The sequence below is a fragment of the Cephus cinctus genome, unplaced genomic scaffold (genome assembly GCF_000341935.2).
Source record: "Cephus cinctus unplaced genomic scaffold, Ccin1 Ccin1_scaffold0928, whole genome shotgun sequence".
Lineage (NCBI taxonomy): Eukaryota > Metazoa > Arthropoda > Insecta > Hymenoptera > Cephidae > Cephus > Cephus cinctus.
The window spans coordinates 38,917-57,794 of NW_014333497.1; the positions used below are offsets into that span (position 1 = coordinate 38,917).

The window sequence follows — 18,878 nt, forward strand, 5'->3', positions numbered from 1 at the left end:
CCCCCCCTTCCCACCCGGTCACTCCTTAGCCGCACCCTGCAACACCCGATTGGATTCGCAAAATGCTTGTATTTCTCGCTACACCTGCCTACCTATCCGGCTAACTGGCCTTTCGTCAAACTACCCTTATCCGTACCCATGCATTTGGCATCCCTTAATTCGAACTACTATCTCATGACCTATATATAATATAGCCACGGTGGGTATCTCAACCGAAAATTTCTTTTTATCCCCTTTCAAATATATATACACCAAAACATAAAGGGTGATATTCTAGTACAACCACAATCTCCATCACGACCCCTGTATTGTTGACGGACTCACTCATTGAATCCCTTGATCTGGTTCGACCTGACCTGATCTGATCGATCGTACGATTAGAGTAATCTCCATCGCAAACTCCATCGCATCATAGAGAGTTTCCAGCTAGAGGTAACCAACCACATTCCGCTTCGGTAAGCACGATTGCTTATCAAAGTAAAGTCCTGATTCGGTTTCATATTTTATTGGAGAAACTAACCCCCTCGCTTCAATATGAAGTTTGCACGAAGCAAACGCTATTTAATGGACACTTAATTGCCAAGGCAACTAACTCTAATTGCGTCAGCCAGATACCTGTCACACTGACCCATTGGATCAAAAGGTTTTTGTTTAATTGGCTGGATATTCCAGTGGCGGCGCTACGGTCGATCTCCGAGGATGGTCCCAGCGATGATTGATACTGTTGCTCCTGATAGTACAGCTGGGTACGTAAAATATTTAACCGATACTTAATTATAACCGAAGCTATTAATCACTGTCTAGCGATAGAGCCGGCTTAGGCAAGCTTTACAAATTCCGTGTCGATTATAAAAATTTTCCCGGTTTTAACATGACTGTACATTTTAAGCTTGCTAATATATAATACGGAATTATTTAAACAGATCCTAATACCCCGTTAGTCATTGGAAATACAAAATATTTCTCGAAAGTAAGATAATTTATTTCGTGATGTTACAGACATTTTTACGGGAAATAAAAACTGTATATGAAATATGTATTTGTATTTTTCAAAGGTTTAACAAATTATAATATGAAACTTACAGAATTGCATGGACATTTAGCTGATTGCACGGGTGACATGTTTACATGTTTACTACACCGTAGCTAAAAATATCCTTAAATTTATCATCGAATAAATTAAGAATTTATCATTGAATATTAATCCTTTTCACTGGACGGTCGCCTCTCAGGTGCCAAAAAACATAGATAATGGGGGCATGTCGAGTGCAAAGGGTCAATAATTAACCTTAAATGATGTTCAATCGCAAACAGCTATTTCACTACGACGTTGGCAGACGTTGGTTGACGTTCACAATAACAGAAAGTTCAAAATCAGTTTGCATAAACCTCTAAATCGGATCATAATTATACTCTTATCATTTCGGGAACCTTAAATGTCCATAGTATTAATCGAAAAATTAATATTTCCTAAATTCATTCACAGCAGAAATTTCATTTGGCAAGTTCAGGGCCGTGTTGGTACCCCCCGACTAGCTAGGACTTCGACGGGCCCCCGACCCACACAATGGAATTTCTACTAGGGATGAAATATGATTAGTAAAAAAATCTCTAGCGTTTTTCTATGTGAATTATTCAGCGAAATGCATCCGGGCCATACATTTTTCATCCTTAAAAGTCCATTGACCTGCATTTAGTGAAAATAAAAAAGCTTAATTTCTTTTTAATAATTTATGAAAAATTGTAAAAATTCTTCAGTACATCCATTTCGAAGTGAATCTTCTCAAGCTGGAAGCGGAAAGTTTAAAGCATCACGGTGAACACATATGTATATATACACATCAGGTTATTCAACCCAAACGCACCGTCTGAACATGATTTTACCATAAGACTCAAATGGGCGCGCTAACTTCAGGGGGTTCATTTCTACCGAATAACTCTGTATAAGAAAAATAATGATATTTCGTTCGATGTAAACAGTGCCTTGATTTCACGAAAAAATGTCACGAATAAAATAACATCCAATAGCGCGGAAACCATAGTCGATTCAAATTGAATGGCATGAATAAATTGTTATACTTTATTCGTACTCGAGTCTTCGTCTCTCTTTTATTCACCCTGTCGCTTCGTTTCGCACGATTTTTTTTTTTACCATTTCCGATGAAGCTTCTACCTCGTTGACGAACAGTCACGGGTTCAAAATTTCCCAGTTGACGTGTCGACATGCACTCTGTTTATTTATCTCTTTCTCCACGCCTCAGCTAGGCGTAAACTGCGCGAGAGTCAGTTCGTGAGGATGCGTCGAAACGTAACAGCCCGAGGAATGCTTCTGGCAGGTAAAATGACAACGACAATTGATCTGTTATTCCGAAAGTACAATGGGATGCTCCAAGTAGCAGTCACTTTTACTCTCGACACCGGATTTACGTGATACAAGTACCTAGAGAGAAGAGGGAAACGAGTGTTTCTGATGGGGCATGTGAAAAATCCCGGTTCAATTTACTATAGCGACGTAGAATGGCGGCAAATCAACGTGAACCGCTCGATCCTGCCCGAGATTCATCCATCAGAGGTAATACGAAGAAGTAGGTAGGAGCTGTTCGATAGCGAACCAATGAATTACCCAATTCCCAATTGGTAGCTCATTGCTCATTTCCACATCCGTTAGGTGTTCAAGTTCCTATGTAGAAATATATATATATATATATATATATAATATGTATCAATTCAATTAAAATCCTTTGCTTTAACTTCCCGCAGCATACCCTCGTACCAATCCTTATTTGATTCACTAGGTAGGAAACAGCGCACTCTCTCTGGGTAACTGGTGACTTATTGGCTGCTTGCTCTATCATGACACCGTGCTGGATAAAGTGATACATATACGGTTACTGTGTTGTCGGAGTGAGATGCTAATTAACCCCGACAGATATATGTACATACATATACACATGCGTATCTGAGGATTGCAGTACAATTTACTATTCGAATGGTTATTGTCGATTTTCATGGCTCGTTGGGGTTACCGCTGTTGAATTTACTCGGTCGCATTTCCCAAGTTTCCGCAAAACAGTAGTGTCACCCGAGTTACCTACATAGTTACCTAGAGCGTATCTATCCACTCCTGTGTATTTCTCTGGAGGATCCAAAGTTCAATTGGTTATAAAGCCAAGAAGTGGATTTTGCTCCTAAAAAGCTTTTTTAGATCGATGTATGAATATACTTAACATATTTTTTCAGGATCGACAAAGTCTCCATTGTGGTAATAGTTTTCATGGAAACGAGCACACAATAGGATCGCGCGTGAAAGGAACACGCCGTTGTAAGACGTTCGAAGCGACGGTTAAATTTTGTTGGCAAATTTATGTATGATGAAAATGTACATACGTATACAAAAAAATTGGTGACCATCCATTCGCTTTGGTATGTCTCTGTAACTCGCGCACGAACGATTTCACTCGCCACATATTTCACAATCAGTGTAACGTGTAGCCGTTACGTTCGCTGGACGCTTGCCGCCATTATACCTACTGGTCGCTGTAATACCGATCGACGGTAAAGCAGACTCGGCTGCTCTGCCAAATAATGTCGCGTGTCTTGCGGACGGAGATTGAAACGGTGAATCTGATAGGAAGGACTGCTACGCGAAGACGTAAGGGACAAAAAGAATAATCCAACCAGGGAAGATTAAAACGTCCTGCTGGGTATTTGTACCGAAGGTTTTACTGACAGAGGCTGTACATAACCTATCTATGTACTTTCTTATTTGGTGGTCGGAGATCCTTCGATTGAACCCTTGCTGCTGTTACGATAAGCTCTGCAGTTTTCTATTGTACGTATTATATATTTTATTTTCCTTCTTTATGCTTCCCTCTACACAATTCTATCGATGCCTATCTTTTTTTTTCTCTTCCTTGAAAATCTTTTTCCTCGACACGGAAGTATCGGTTCTATATACATGATTTGTTGGTTGGTCGATATTTCTGTGGAAGAAACTTTTCCGGATATCCTCATGGGATTAGATTGAATTATGGACGTAGATTGTATAGCGGACTGGATGTTTCTAGTGTTTAACAATTTGTAGTATTAGAACGCGCAATCGGATGGGATAGGAATATTAATAAAATCTCGAGACAGTGGGCGCTGTTTCTGTTTACTGAGAAAGTAAGACAAACAAGACTGAGAAAAGATAGAATATTTCCATGGGCCCCTCGGGCAATCGATATTTGAATAAGACAAAAAGAGAGAACAACTCTGCCCGCTGGGTATTTCGTTGATAATGAAATTGTAATTATATTCTCGAGTGAAAATTAGTCGACTGAAAATAATATCTATTAAGTGGGCGTGTAATTAGGAAAATGAACACGGGACGAGGAAACGTACCAATTATTTCCAAAAGCGGACTGCGAAAATTCGTAAGAAACTTACGAGTAGACTGCGTGGAAGATCTTTTCAACAGGAGCTAAAGTGACATTGAACACCAAAAATAATTGTCAAACAACTTTCGTAAAGGAAGCAGCCACGTTTGAAAAATAGCGGAGTAATAACACGTGTACTAGCCACGATCGAAATAGCATGTTCTTTGACGTGGCTAAGTTAGAGAAATTTCAAGTAAATTAACCACCGTCAGACGACACAATACAACAGTCTTTGACAAGAGCGGGTATGTATATCAATTAATTGTACCTAACGAACCGATCAATCGACCAATTAAGGCTGCGGTTCAATTGCTTAATTAGCCCGAAGAAACCTAAATGTTGATTTCCTCTTCACTTCCGTCTCTAGTCTCGCACAAGGAAGGTGACTTTACTTTCTCCCTCTCTCCCCCTCTAGCTTCTTCTATGTCTCCCTCGCTCTTACCAGTAGAGTAGCAGGCAATTTCCTAAAGTTTCAAAGAGAAATGCAGGTCAGTCCCGTAAAAGTGGCAAGGCAGGTAAAGTCAGGGCTGCCATTGCGGAATTGCTAATGAAGCCGTATTATTATCCTCGTTACGGTCGAGTGGTATGCTGGATGAAAATAGCATCGTTCTCCTTTCTGGAAGTTCTCCAGAAGGATGAAGAAGGCAAGAACGAGCAATTGAATTAACGAAAGATGATAAACGTGTTTGCCACTATGGCGGACACAATGGTTCTCGTAAAGGCACCATTAAATTTAATGCCTTCAACGCGTTACACGCTGCCACCGTTAACTCCCTATGGATTCCCCGATGATGGGGCCGACCTGCGTTTGACGTTACCAAAAGCATTACTCGCGACCCGGCAAGACAATATACACGTCTAAGAACAATTTAATCTCCAATAATTAAATCGCACGACCCTATTGGGTGAGGAGCGTTTGGCATTTAAAAAAAAATTTACTTTTTGGATGCCGTGAAAAAAAATTTTGCAAATTTTTAATAATTACAAAACACGTGCCACCAGGCCAACGAAACGAGCACAAAAAGTTTCCTATTCACTATTCTCTTCTTTCGCTTCTTTGTAGCACGTTGTACGTCTATATAAATTGATCGATTACCGTCCACTCATTGAAGGCTGTGAAACACTAACTGGACCTGGCAGGTCGAGTACACATCAATGGCCACAGATCTGTACAGTTGCGTTGCGGCTTTCATTACGTCCCTTAGGGTCTTTTTTAACAATCATGCTTTTTTACCTCTCGTTCTTTTCGTAACGTACAACCATCCAGGCATTGTCATCGTCGTTCGCTCAGCGACGTATTCTAAAGGTAAATTACGTGGGTCGTAGAAGGCGAGAGGGCAACAGAAAAAAGCTGTCGAACGAAGGCAAGAGAAAGAAGAAAGTAGTCTGGTCTGAAAAATAGGAAAAAAAAAAAAAAAAAACATGGCAAGCCAAGAAAAAAGTGAGCAAGAAAAAACGCCATCCGATACTCCAAAGAAAAGTAGCGTCGCGACGCACTCTGTCTGCTCATGGTAATTAGGACGGACGTGAGGCGCTTGAGAAAAAAATATTTGAAAATAAAAATATAACAATGAAGTATGCTGATGGGCACTGTATACGTCATAGAAAAATACGAGAAATCTAGCACAGCGGTCATTGTAGTTGGTCTCCGTATGGATACGAGATTAAAATATAAGGAAAATAAAAAAAGAGAGTAACGAAAAAAAAAAAAAATACAAAGAGGAATATACAAAACATCGTAACATGCGTGTCAGCGACAGTTTATCAAAAATAAAAATCTTTTTTTTTTTTCACTTTGCACTTTTGTTCGCGTTGAATACATTTTTAATACATTTTTTGTCCTCTTTTCTCCCTAAAATAGAAACAAAGGTTACATTCAGTCTCCATTGAGATAAATTCTCTTGATTCTTTCTTTTAATATTCAACCATATTCTATTAATCCCTCTGGCGTTCAAATGTTATCTAACTGGTGCACGTATGCAGGTATACTGTGCGCATGCGATGCACTTGCTCGTTAACTGAACCAATTCGGTAGAGATTTCGGTTTTCATATCACAAAGCACCATTTCGAAAACGATACCGATAACAGGGTTTGCGCGCGTCCCTTAACTGTCCACAGGGTACGCGATATTCATAGAGAATTTCCGAGGACCGAGAATCACCGTGAGAGACAAAACTAAAATATTCACGCAGCCGCCCAACGAAAGGGACAGAACGTACTAGGATCTTCACAGGCAGTAAAGGAATAGAAACGATTCGTTTGATTGGATGCTGGGAGCAAAGATTCGCCCACGTGCGAAGTGAAGAATTTGACGAAAAAACAAAAGGGTTACACAATACAAGAAAACGGGACGAGTCGTTCCCTCGAATAGTTGCAGGACAATGGGAATTTTAAAAGCTGGAAGGGAAGAGAAAAAAAAAGTTTAAAACGTGGTAATTACACTTTTACATTTCGAAGTATGAGGGGACCTTGCAGAGAAAGAAAGGAAATCCCGTCTCGAAGAAAAAAAATCCATATACACGTGCCTGTATACCCAGTGTTTCTCGTCGGTAGAAAATTAAATAGAAATTTTTTTTTTTTTTTTTTATATAGATAAAAATGAATTGATCAAACGTTGAAACTCTTTTACTCTGCTCAAACAGTCACTTTGCGCTGTCATATACTCGTTTTCTGTAATTATAATGAACAAACGCGTTCGCAGCAGCAAGCTTAAGGTTTGTTTACTCATTTATTATGCGACACTGAAAATGCATCTGGTCGTTGACAAAATGACGCTTGACGAACGTGGCACCACCTAATTTGCCTAAAAGTACAGTAAACCAGTTATAATTAATTAACCGTAACAACAGTTTCTCGTATTACCTGATGAAACCCAAGTGCACGTGAAACCATTAGCAAGAGATGAAAATGAAAGAAGCGTCAGGATATCTAAAGAGTCAACGATCTCACGCGAGTTTAATATAGTCCTTAAACGTATGAACCCCTATCGTCGTTAATAATTTCTGCATTTACCTCAAGTAGGAACTTTTGCATAAATTACAGCGCTTCCAAGAGATCGCGCGGGGGCAACGACGGATTCACGGTAATCATGAAAAGTGTAATCCTCGTCAGCGCTTTAACAGAGAAACGTATTTTGGGCTTTAGCAGAATATTAAAAAAAAAAAAAAAAAAAATGTTTCCTTCCTACCTATTAAACACCCTCGCGCGCACGAGGATTAAGAAGAAAAGCTGCGCAAATGATATTGAGAACCGTGCAAGGAAATCAGGTCACCGTGTAGCCGAAGTTCGCAAAATCGGACGGTAGCTGACTCACGGTAAAACTAGTAAATTAAAACTAGTAATTAAAGAAATAGTAAAAAAGTGGAAAAAAAAGGATGTTGCAATTAACGTTTAAAATTATATTTCAACGATTGAGAAGTGTCGGTTGGAGAGACGAGGGAAGCTCAATTACAGTGCATGTTTCACAAGGAGGGAGTAAGCAGAATTAAAAAAGGAAGAGTACCTGTGAGAAAGATAGAGAGAGAGAGAGGGGGGGGAGGGAGAGCAAGAGAGTAAGAATAATAATTGCAATTATAACTCTTTCCATTTACGTAAACACATGAAATTGTCGTATGACGTCAGTACGGTTAAAAAGCCCAGTACTCCGTAAAGGATACTCAATGCTCCGTACGATCTTATAATTATGCTCAATGCCATCAAACGACACTCGGGTTTATTCAAAAGCTCGTAATTTCACTTTGAAAATCCCCATTTAAAAAACTAACATTTACTCAACTCGTTAACCAGCGCTCAAATTTTAACGCGTCAACAACATCTAAGCTCGTCTCCACGAGTAAAAGATAAACTTCGAAATGCATTTTAGCCCGTATAAACGTATGACAATGATCGTACCAAATTCTAAATCCTATCAGGATTCTCACTGTGAAATATTATAATAGTCAACTGTATACCTGCATACGTGCAGCAGCCCTTATATAGAAATTGCTTTGTGGTTCAAACCGAACTTTAATTACTGATCGATTACTCATCGGGTCAATGAAGTCCGTTGTTCGCGAGCTCTCTCTCTCTCTCTCTCTCTCTCTCTCTCTCTCTCTCTCTCTCTCTCTCTCTCTCTCTCTCTCTCTCTCTCTCTCTCTCTCTCTCTCTCTCTCTCTCTCTCTCTCTCTCTCTCTCTCTCTCTCTCGCGCGCGCGTTTATTCGCCTAATCGCCGTTTAACGAGGACTTTGATATTCACACCCCCTGCTTACCCCGCAAAGGGGTGAAAGCGTAATCGGATCTTTTGGATCGTTTGTCATCGTTAGACATGAAATAAAAGGCCACTGTCAACCAGCACAATTAAAATCCATCACACGGTCCCTCTACGCCCCCTTCATTCCTCTTCTCTTTCATCTCCTGGACCATTACGTTCTAGTTATCACCCTCTTCGTTTCCTCTTTACCACCTAAACCCTTCACTCTTTCAATGTCTGTTGCTCTTATACGGTACTCCTTCATTCTCATACCCTCCCACACTCCTGCTACTCTGTTTCCCACCTTCCTACCCCATCGCTAGTTGCTCAACGTCAAACGATTATACCCTGTCTACCCCAATTACAATATTAAGTCACAAAGTCATTGAATTAACGACTTACTAACTTGACTGCACCGATCGTGCTAATTCCGTATAACGTTTAATTGTCTATACGAAGTAAAATTAGAGCATCGTTAAAATGACAGAGACTCGTTTCCTTCAATTAGGATAATTAATATTTTTATTAAAAAAAAAAAAGGAGGTATTTATCCCGTATACCGGTAAAACTTTGTTGATCAACTTATCGTGAATAAAAAGTATACTTTAATTGGCTCACTTCGTTTCCGTAGCAACAAGAACGCTGATCCGTTGTCTCCAAGGGATACAGGGGGCTACCGTTAAATAATGAATAATGCAATGTAGATAAAGTATTAAATGAACCGTTGTGACCGAAGCTGTAATTCTGCTGGGTGTCAACCCTCGTGTAGTTGGGTGAAGTGTTAGTGAAGAGAAAAAAAGTTTGGCAATTCCGTCGCCCCTGTTTAAACGAGTATCTCTCAAAAGTGTTGAAACAGTTCATGAAACATACCAAGGTAGGTGCTGTTGGTTATAACCCAGAATAGCTTAAGCGGATCAACCATTAAACCACGTTCGTCACATAAAGGGGCAGCATTCAATACGTGCACCGCCGTGGGAGGTGGTGGTAGTGGTTGACGATGATTAATTCGATTAACAAACGACACAGATCACTGTCAACTGTTTAATCAACACGTAGAACGCGAACGTAACTGACGTTGAGCGCAACGAACGTATCCTTTATTTGTTCAGATGAATCTGCGCGCCCTCACAGTGCGAGCGGTGAGACATGGAAGCTCGTCGTGAAAATAAATCCCGCCTATAATCGGCGTCATTGCAGCCAACTGTTTCTTTACGCTTCTATTTCTACCTTAGTCCCTAGACTTTTGTGTATCATGAATATACTTGGCGTTTAACCCGCGTCGCGTTACGGGCACCGGGCACGGCACGAATCTACAGCTTTTCCAGCAGCGGAATGCCCTACGCAACGACCGGGCGACTTCACGCAGACGCGACAAATCAGTTCACTCGGCCATGCGCACACGCCGCTGAAACTCGCTCCCCGCCACTCCTAACCCCATTTTACTCGACGATTCTAACCAGACTCCGGCTACCCTCGCCTACCCTAACCTATCCTACCCTTCCTTCTTATGCGTTAGTCAATATACAGTCACCGCGCGTTCACCATAGAATGTTCCTTTCTCTCTTACTCCTTGGTTATCTTTCCCTGACACCTATCTGTGTCTCTCTTTTGCCCAGATATCTCATATCCCACAAGACCACTGACCCATGTATCGATACCAGATACTGGGTATGCGAAATTCAATCGGTCCGACTTTACCATCGATTCTCCATTATGGTTTTCTCTTGGGTTTACGCTAATTCCGTTTGTTGTCAATCGATCAGAAACGAATCAGTCGTTATTCCTTGGACGAATCAATATTCGATTACGGAAAAATGAAGCTTGGTGCTGTGTAGATGGAGATAGTGAATGCGTTGTTTCTGTTTATTCTTATTAATAGCGAGGAGCGATTTTTTGTTTTTCCTCGATAACACACTGGTTCTTGAAAATTGATTTAGCAGGAATGACGTAATCGGTACGCGAAATTACGTCTGTCAGAGAGATTTTATACGGTATCGACTCTGATGAATAGTCGATGACTGTGTTTTCGTGCATCCGCATTTTGAGAGTGATTTTCAATTATCTCGTTTTGTATCGTTTAATTTGGTTGCTTTTAATTTATATTTCGAAAGATCGCTTGATTTTTGGTTTTATCCAAGCACATAGTTTTCTTTTTATTTAATCAAATTCGATTTTCGACTTCCAGTACCTCTCATAGGTTGATTTCTGATGGCTTGTTATTCGTTATACGAGTGGGTCAATCTAACTGGTGTTAAAATATCACTTCGTTAATTTACAATTTAATATTTCGTTTCGTATTTTAGTGCAAATATCGTGCGAATTCATGCGATTTTATTTAACTCGACGGAAATATCTCTGGGGAATGAATATGGGGTTCAGACGTTTCGATTAATTATTTTTAATATTGCACAATTTTCGATCATGTTGTTTATCGGGAATATACACACTCGAGTTATTTATCATGTTTGCAATTTAACAAACGAGCACAACAAACGCATGGTTCTCGTCCTGGCTTAATATTCGCAAATTTACGATGAATGCAATGAAACTATTGATGTTTGCCAAAACACATAGCAAACCCTTTCAATCAACTTACTTAAGCTTTTTTGTATTGGATTTAAATCCCTCTACTCTTTCGACTAATTATCCAACGGTATAATCCTAATAGAAGAGTTCGTAATAACTCTTTTACGTATTGAGCCAAATTTAGTAAGGCGATTATCAATAGATCCATGCCGATTAGTGGGAATAAATTTGTGCGAAATCTTTTTCGAAATTTCAATCGATAGTCGAGTATTTTCAAAATGCATGAATTGACCGATTATTGCATTATTAACAAAAATGCATAAAATTTCGTTCCAAACAAATAATTCGCTACTATCATCCATGATAACAGCAACAACAAAAATTTTATTGTCAAATTTCCCTTCTAACCATATGGCAATAACCGAAAAAGAAGGTAAACAGTGTGTCTCTGTCACTCTACGATTAAATGCACGAGGAGTATGCGGGGGACTGAGTGGAGTGAATTTTACGTAAAACTTTGTTCCGGTTCTCGACTCAACAAGAACAGAGGAGTGAACAAAAAGATCCACGAGAAATTTCCCTCGACAACATACCAGCAGCAATTAATTCCAGACATGGCGCCGGTTAAAAGGATGAAAGTTTTCGCGAAATTTTCGCGTGTACCCTGAAATCCATTCGGACTTTATGGTTTTCCCTTTATGCTTTTTCGATAGTCGACTACATTTTTTTTCAGATTTCCTACCAACTTCACAACAATGAAAACCGATTGAGAATTCGATCCGTGCTTTTATCCCGTCCTATACCTATGCGTCCACATGTCGCGATACGAGTTCCAATTCCGTGAAAAAAAAAAGATCTTACAGAAAATATGTAAATGATCTACTTCAATGGATATTCATAGAATTAATAATCATATCTCGATCGCGGTGCTTGGATTCGTGCAAATTGTAAAAAAAATGGTATTAAAAAAAAAAGCAAGCGAGAGAATACGTCCTGTATTTAATCTAGAAAATTTTTTTTAATTCTTCTTTAAAGTCAGGAACACCTAAATACTGCCTATAATTGGCCTCGATTATCATTCCTCGTAACCTCGTTCCAGTTACTGCAGTTCGAACGGGCCGCTTAAGATTAAAAGAATCGAGAAGCAAGTACGAAAAGCAGCTAAAAAAATATACACACACGTATTATATACATATAATGAATTATAACATTATCAATGATATAAATTCATCGGTTATTAATCGCGAGGCGACTGCGGAAACAATTGGTCCAATTGTTAATACCTATATGGAGTGAATGACGTAACCCAGTTGTTCCATCGTAAATTCAGTGGCGTCTCTCGACAAACGATTCCTTGCAAAGACGTCACGATAAATTCTCACAAGATCGTAAAGTACAGACGAGTCTTTCTTCGTCTCTGTTCTCCATTCCTTCTCATTTGCCAACTCACTCTCTCTCTCTCTCTCTCTCTCTCTCTCTCTCTCTCTCTCTCTCTCCCTCTCTCTCTCTCTCTCTCTCTCTCTCTCTCTGTGCTCATTCGTCATTCGTTTGCCCACGGCGGTCAGTCGCGTTCTCTCTGTTGCGTTTACCAGCAAGTAGCTCTCTTGGAAATTCCCGTAGGAATGCGAATCAATAGCCACCTACTTCGCTCCCAGACAGCGGTGTGAGTAACGAAATTTCCGATCCCGCCGTCTAATCCGTTGTTTGCATATACATGTATATACGGATTTTCATTAGGAATAAAGTCCTCAGAACTCTTTTGCATTCGCCTCGCCTAATTTTCCTCTAGAAAATCGAGACAGCGGATTTTTTATTCTTCGAGCGACGTTCAATATGGATTAAGGGCGCGTGTTTAAAATATGTTTAAATTCGAACCGCTTTCAAAAAGTATTTCGATAAATTTCATAAAATTTACAAAAGCGTCAAAGATACGAATTTAGTCGATATTGGTATAATAAAGAAAAAATTTAATCAACGAATCGTAAAGAATTTTTTTTTTTTCAAAAATTTTGATGTTCCTCTATATTATCCTACAACACAGGTACCTCTCTTATTGTCAACGTTCTTCAGGGACCATTGGATCCGTTTTTATATCCTATCGAGCACCGATTGCTCCCGATTCACTCCCCTCTGCCAATTTTCATGTACAGCGATAAAAATACTCACGCAAAGCAAATGAAAATCAACAGATCAATCCCTAAATTTCTGAATGCATATTCGCTGACAGGTATCTACGAGCGTATGGATATCCATAAATTTTCCGAAATTTCAGTCATCGAAGTAATGACCGAGAGACCGGTTGACAGGGGGCAGGTCTCATCGAGCGGATTTACGTCGTGGGTAGTGAACGTGTCAATGCATACCCCATCCTGACAAGCATCGATCTCTATGCAGCACCGTTAATTACAAAATTATAGATCAAACGTCAAAGGGCTGGTTCGAGCATGACTGATGAAGAGAAAAAAAAGTATGGAAGCCCGATTTGAATGTCCAATTAACATCCAAGGGGTGTTTCGGTATAAGTGAAATTCCTAAAAAAAAAAACTAATTAGACCCCTGGGCTGCTTTTGGGAAACCCTTAACTCGCGAAATTCCTTCAAAACACTCCCTCAACCCTACTACCACCCCCTGCCGCCATATTCGTTTTATTCACAATAAAATCTCATTCGTTCGTATCTCTTCTTGGATTTCCTCTGGACCTTTTTTTTGGGGGGAGGACACATTCACCCAATCTGGCCCCCCTGCCGCCGTAAGTGCCGAAAAATCTAATAACGAAGGTCCACCTACCAGAATTCGGCTCTCCGTTGCTATTTGGACGGGCCGACGGTGCGCCGTCCCTTGCTTCCACTTCTAAAGCGTAAGCCCCCTGCTTTTCACGATCGAACACCACCTTCGTGTAGACCTCGCCAGTCTTCTGATTTATCTCGAAGAAATTCTTTCCCTCGTTCCGGTCGCTATCCACAACGTAGTACGTCACCTGGAAACAGAATGAGAACCCATTTAGGTCAATGTAGCGCGCGGCCATTCTCCTAAAGGAATTTTCCTGAGGAAAGGACGTCCACTTATTTATGGGATTTTCAGTGTATAAAAATAGATACGAAAAGAAGGATCTCTGCCAATAAGCTTCTACGTGCGTATAATTTCTCAAATGTTCGCCAAGTAATTTTAATGTTAAAGGCATAAATTTTACCTCATTGTTCGGATAAGTTCCGTCCTTGTCGATCGCATTGACTTGAGTAACTTTACTACCAACTGGTTCGCCCTCGAGTACAGTCTCCTGCTCCCTTTCGGTGAACAATGGAATTTCGTCGTTCACATCCTCCAGCATGATATAAACAGTTGTTTCGGATGCGAGCTGCTGCGCGCCGTTATTCTAAACACAAAGAAAACGAGGTAAACAAGCTTAATATCCTTTTCATATTCACAGGCTGCCTCCTACTTAAAACGTATCTCTGCTCGAATACAATTGGGTTAGGTTAGATATGTTAGATTAGGTCGGCTGCTACTTATGAAGGAACCTCGGAGTACCGTGAAAGCATTTCGAATATCGTGTAGAAAGAAGCACCAGAGGAACAACGTTGAGAGGAGTAAGAAGCTGGGCTTTTGTGGAGTTTACTAAAGAAGAGTCTCTGATTGTAACGTGACAAAGGAACGTATTGGACGTGTTTGTAAAGAATTGTATAATTGTTTATGCAAAGTTATATACGGTACGAGAAGAGCATTTAGATTGTTCAAAACTGATAGGTTTCTATTGTTTTACTTGGTTGTTTGAATTAACCCACAAAGTATAGTGCACAAACCTCCACTCGTATTGTCAAATTAAACTCCTTTATGCTTTCGTAATCCAGCTGATGGTTGACCTTGATATCCGCCCACGTGACGGATTGTTCGGCACGTTGTTGAAGATAAAATGTATGCTGCTTGTTGGTCTGTGCCGTCGAGCCCGGCATCAGGTGGTAAAAGACTGTCGGGTTGTTTTCGATTCCGGAGCTGTCGACACACAGGAATGACGTCAGAAAGATTCCGCACGTGCAGCGACGGGGCATGCGGAAACGGAAACAGAAATGAGAACGGGAACTCCCTAGGTAATTACCGAACAGACTATGTTCAAAAATTCGAATATAACGTAAGGCCCATGCTTTTAACGTTTAAATCAGAGAAATTAACTCGAAACTTTCTAAGGATAACATTACGAGACTTACTACCCTTTCGATGACACGCTTGCTTTTTTTTTTCCGAAAAATAATGACTTTTCGATTAAACGTTACGAACAATTAATTTCGTTTTCCTTCGATATACCAATTTAACAAAAGTTTTAATTTACGAGATTTTGAGATTCAAAAATTTTCGAATTAAAGGATTAGTTGCTCGATCCAAAATCGAAGTGTACGGCTATTATTACATACCGAGCGTGCAGCGAAAGCGTAGTCGGCGCTTACGTCAATCTCGTTAAATACGACAAATCTCTACGGCTTTGTTATTACCCAATTTTTCCGTGGCATTTTGTTTTTACTATCTCTCACTCTTTTTTTTTTCCATTTTCTTTGCTAGCGTCTTTTTTCCCCCGAATTTTTTTTCTTATTCAGCTTTTCCTTTCCGTTTCGAGCGTCAAACGTCACTAAAGGCAAATGTACTCGACCACATCTGGTGGCATTTTTGATTAGGCATTCCTTGTATTCTAACTCTACTCGCCTCGCGCTCGCAACTTTTTCATTTCGTTTAGCTCATTTTGCGATGTCATTGTTACGTATGTATGCTCTCACTGTTAGTCGGATTCGTTTATGCGATGCTTTTGGATTTTATATTATATATATATATATATATATATATATGTATGTATTATTATTGTTGAAACATTCGCAAACTGTCCAGGAGGATGTGTGCTGTGTCGTGTGAATGAAAACAAAAGCACGTATCGGGACAGAGTGAACCCTTTTCTTTTTTATTTATTTTTTCTTCCTTCAAGAGAAATAATAGAAAGGGAATGAAGTGCGAGGAGGGAACCAATGCACTGTCGAACCTACCACAAAACGTGTACTTGTGCATTCTTGTGTTATGTGACGGCGAACTTGTATATGTGAGAAAGTGTACCAAAAAAAGGCACTGGATATGGGTGGCTGTGGCTGTTACGAGTTGCAAATCCAAAAGTGATTTTTTCGGTTTTTTTTTCTTCCCACTTAATCAGCACCGAAAATGTTCGTCAATTCGTCCATTTCTAATGTCAAAATTTGTAGAGTGTCATCAGCGCGAAATGGTCCATCAAAATCATCGACTCTTATCTCGTTTGAAAATGAAAAATGTCTCTGTTGTATATATATTTTTTTTTTTTTTTTTTTTTTCGTTGCTCCTTTTATACGCTCCTTTTATTTTACTTTGCTGCTTTTTCTATTTTTTTTTTTTTTTGTACTACTGTTTATATACTCGCTGACAAAACGCTACGCAACGCTACGGTTGTCGCAAGCACCAACGTAACGTGACGCAACGCAAAGAAGCCAACTGACGAAACATGCCCAAAAATTAATACGGCATTCGTGTCGACGATCTATGCGAACGTGGATGTATATATATTAAATATATATATATATATTATTATTATTACTCAAAAAAGGTAGAAACAACAGAGAAAACGAAAAAAGACAAAATTCAATTTGCGGGACTTTTACCGTGGTTTGCGAGGCGATGAAAATCAAAAAAGATAATAATTAACGTTTTACGCCGCGCATTTTTTTTTTTGAAAAAGAAAAAAACAAGATTCAATAAAAAAAACAGATCCAAGAACAGTATTTGGAGTGTGGGACGTGAAAAAAATTTTGTTTCGAAAAACGCCAATACGACAAAAACCAAAAACATCTAGCCGAAACATGCCCAAAAATCGTGTGCGGCACCCATTTTATACTATTAAATGTGCGTGTGGGAGGAGAATCATTTTTGACATGATTTTTTTTTAAATTGATTTTTGAAAAATCAACTATAAACGTGTGTACCCAGATTTCAAAGGAATCCTACACCATGGATAATGACGGAAGGAATGCTAGTAATGACAATAGTCGTATAGTGGACAAGACACGATAATCGTCATCGATGATAACTGACGACAACGACTTTCGTAAATGAACTGAAATACACGGGGAATGACGCGAATGAAATAAGAAAATAAAATCAGTAGGTCTTACGTGAAATAAATGAATGAAAACATAGGCAGGTCGCCGTGAACAGCCAGACACACCGAAAGATACGTGCATTCATGTAAATTCATGTATCGTATAATCGATGACAGTGTTAATGATACCGTGTGATAATTCCCTTCTCTTTTTTTTTTAATCTATTAATAAAACGCAATACGTCTCTTTCAGCATATCCGAAATACAGACCATTACGAGTAACATTATAAAACGATACACCGAACAAGCATTAACCACTTTACGTTCTACAGCATTTACAGAATAATCTCTAATACCAACTTGAAAAATGTAATTGAAATTTTTCAAAATCATATAATCGACTAACAATGAACATTCTCATTATTCCTCCAAAAATAATTGATTTTATTAGAAAAAAAAAAACAAAAAAAAAGGAATAATTCTCATACGACAATCGGTATTCGTCAATGATGAAAGGGATGTAAAAAAAAAATAAATAAATAAATAAAAAAAAAATGAAATATGATCAATGACGAAAAGTTGTTGTGTTGTATGTCTGATTTTTGTAGGCGATAATGAACTATGGGTATATAAAGATGATCGGTGTGAGTTCGTACACAATATCAATTAACGTGCACAAGAAACAATATATTGCCACGAGATTTGCGTGCAGGGCGGGTTCTTGCGTGCAGCTGCACGAAGGCATTAACAGTGTGACAGACCTGGCTTTAATAGACACAACTTTAGCCCCAACGGCCATGTTCTCTTTACAGTAGATCGGGCCATACACTACGTGGTCCCATAGGGGCGGATTATTCGCACGGTCCACAACGTCAATCTGAACCTCCACCGTTCGCGACAAGGGCGGGTAGCCCTTGTCTTGGGCCATCGCCTCCAGCTTGTATGTCTCGCGCTACACGGCAGGACACGGGTTAACAACACGGGAACAAAGAAAAGACAACGGCGTTAGTTAAAGTCTTCACGATTTCTTTGACGTGACGTCAGCTTCGTAGAATCGTCGTCTCGTTTCAGAAGAAGAAGAAGAAGAATAAGAAGAAGAAGAAGAAGAGAAAAGATAGATAAGAAGTAGAAGAAGAAGGGTAAAGAAGAGAAAGGATATTCAAATGAACAATTAAAATGGCGTTTTTGGAACGGTATGAGGGTACATGGAAGTCTATGGTACTGACAAATGATCGGCGGCGATGGTTGACAGTCAGTCACATGATAACAATGACACTAAGGATTGGTTAACGGCAAGACTTTTTTTTTTTTTTTTTTTTAATTAAAAAAAAAAAAAGGTACATGGAAGTCTATGGTACTGACAAATGATCGGCGGCGATGGTTGACAGTCAGTCACATGATAACAATGACACTAAGGATTGGTTAACGGCAAGACTTTTTTTTTTTTTTTTTTTCAATGACAGGCAAAAAAAGCAATGACAATTTCTCGGACCCAGCAGCTGGAGGCTCGACGTCGAAGATGAAACAGGTTCCCGATCGACGAGTCGCGTGCTTTTCCTCCTGGCACATCCCTAAATGACCTAGGGGTGAGGTTGGGGGGGGG

At 39.5% G+C, this 18,878-nt stretch overlaps 1 protein-coding gene and 1 long non-coding RNA gene across 8 annotated transcripts in view; both read right to left on the minus strand.

Moving 5' to 3' along the window:
* The window catches only part of LOC107271214 (neural-cadherin), a 48,441-nt gene that overhangs the window by 11,463 nt on the left and 18,100 nt on the right, over positions 1-18,878 (minus strand). For 5 of the 7 annotated variants that reach the window (XM_025088446.1, XM_015746932.2, XM_015746931.2 and 2 more), the window contains 3 exons: positions 14,975-15,164; positions 14,365-14,547; positions 13,962-14,151 (listed from right to left, as the gene is read on the minus strand). In XM_025088446.1, the coding sequence (XP_024944214.1) occupies positions 13,962-14,151; positions 14,365-14,547; positions 14,975-15,164 (563 nt within the window). Of the gene's footprint in view, positions 1-9,518; positions 9,967-13,961; positions 14,152-14,364; positions 14,548-14,974; positions 15,165-18,036; positions 18,228-18,878 lie in introns of those variants that run through there. The other 2 variants (XM_015746930.2, XM_015746933.2) reach the window with 2 other exon arrangements.
* On the minus strand, positions 1,218-3,373 carry LOC112494881. Its single transcript, XR_003060807.1, has 4 exons — positions 3,229-3,373; positions 2,944-3,136; positions 2,766-2,864; positions 1,218-2,680 (listed from the first exon to the last, which is right to left on the minus strand). It is a non-coding gene; the product is annotated as an uncharacterized LOC112494881 (long non-coding RNA).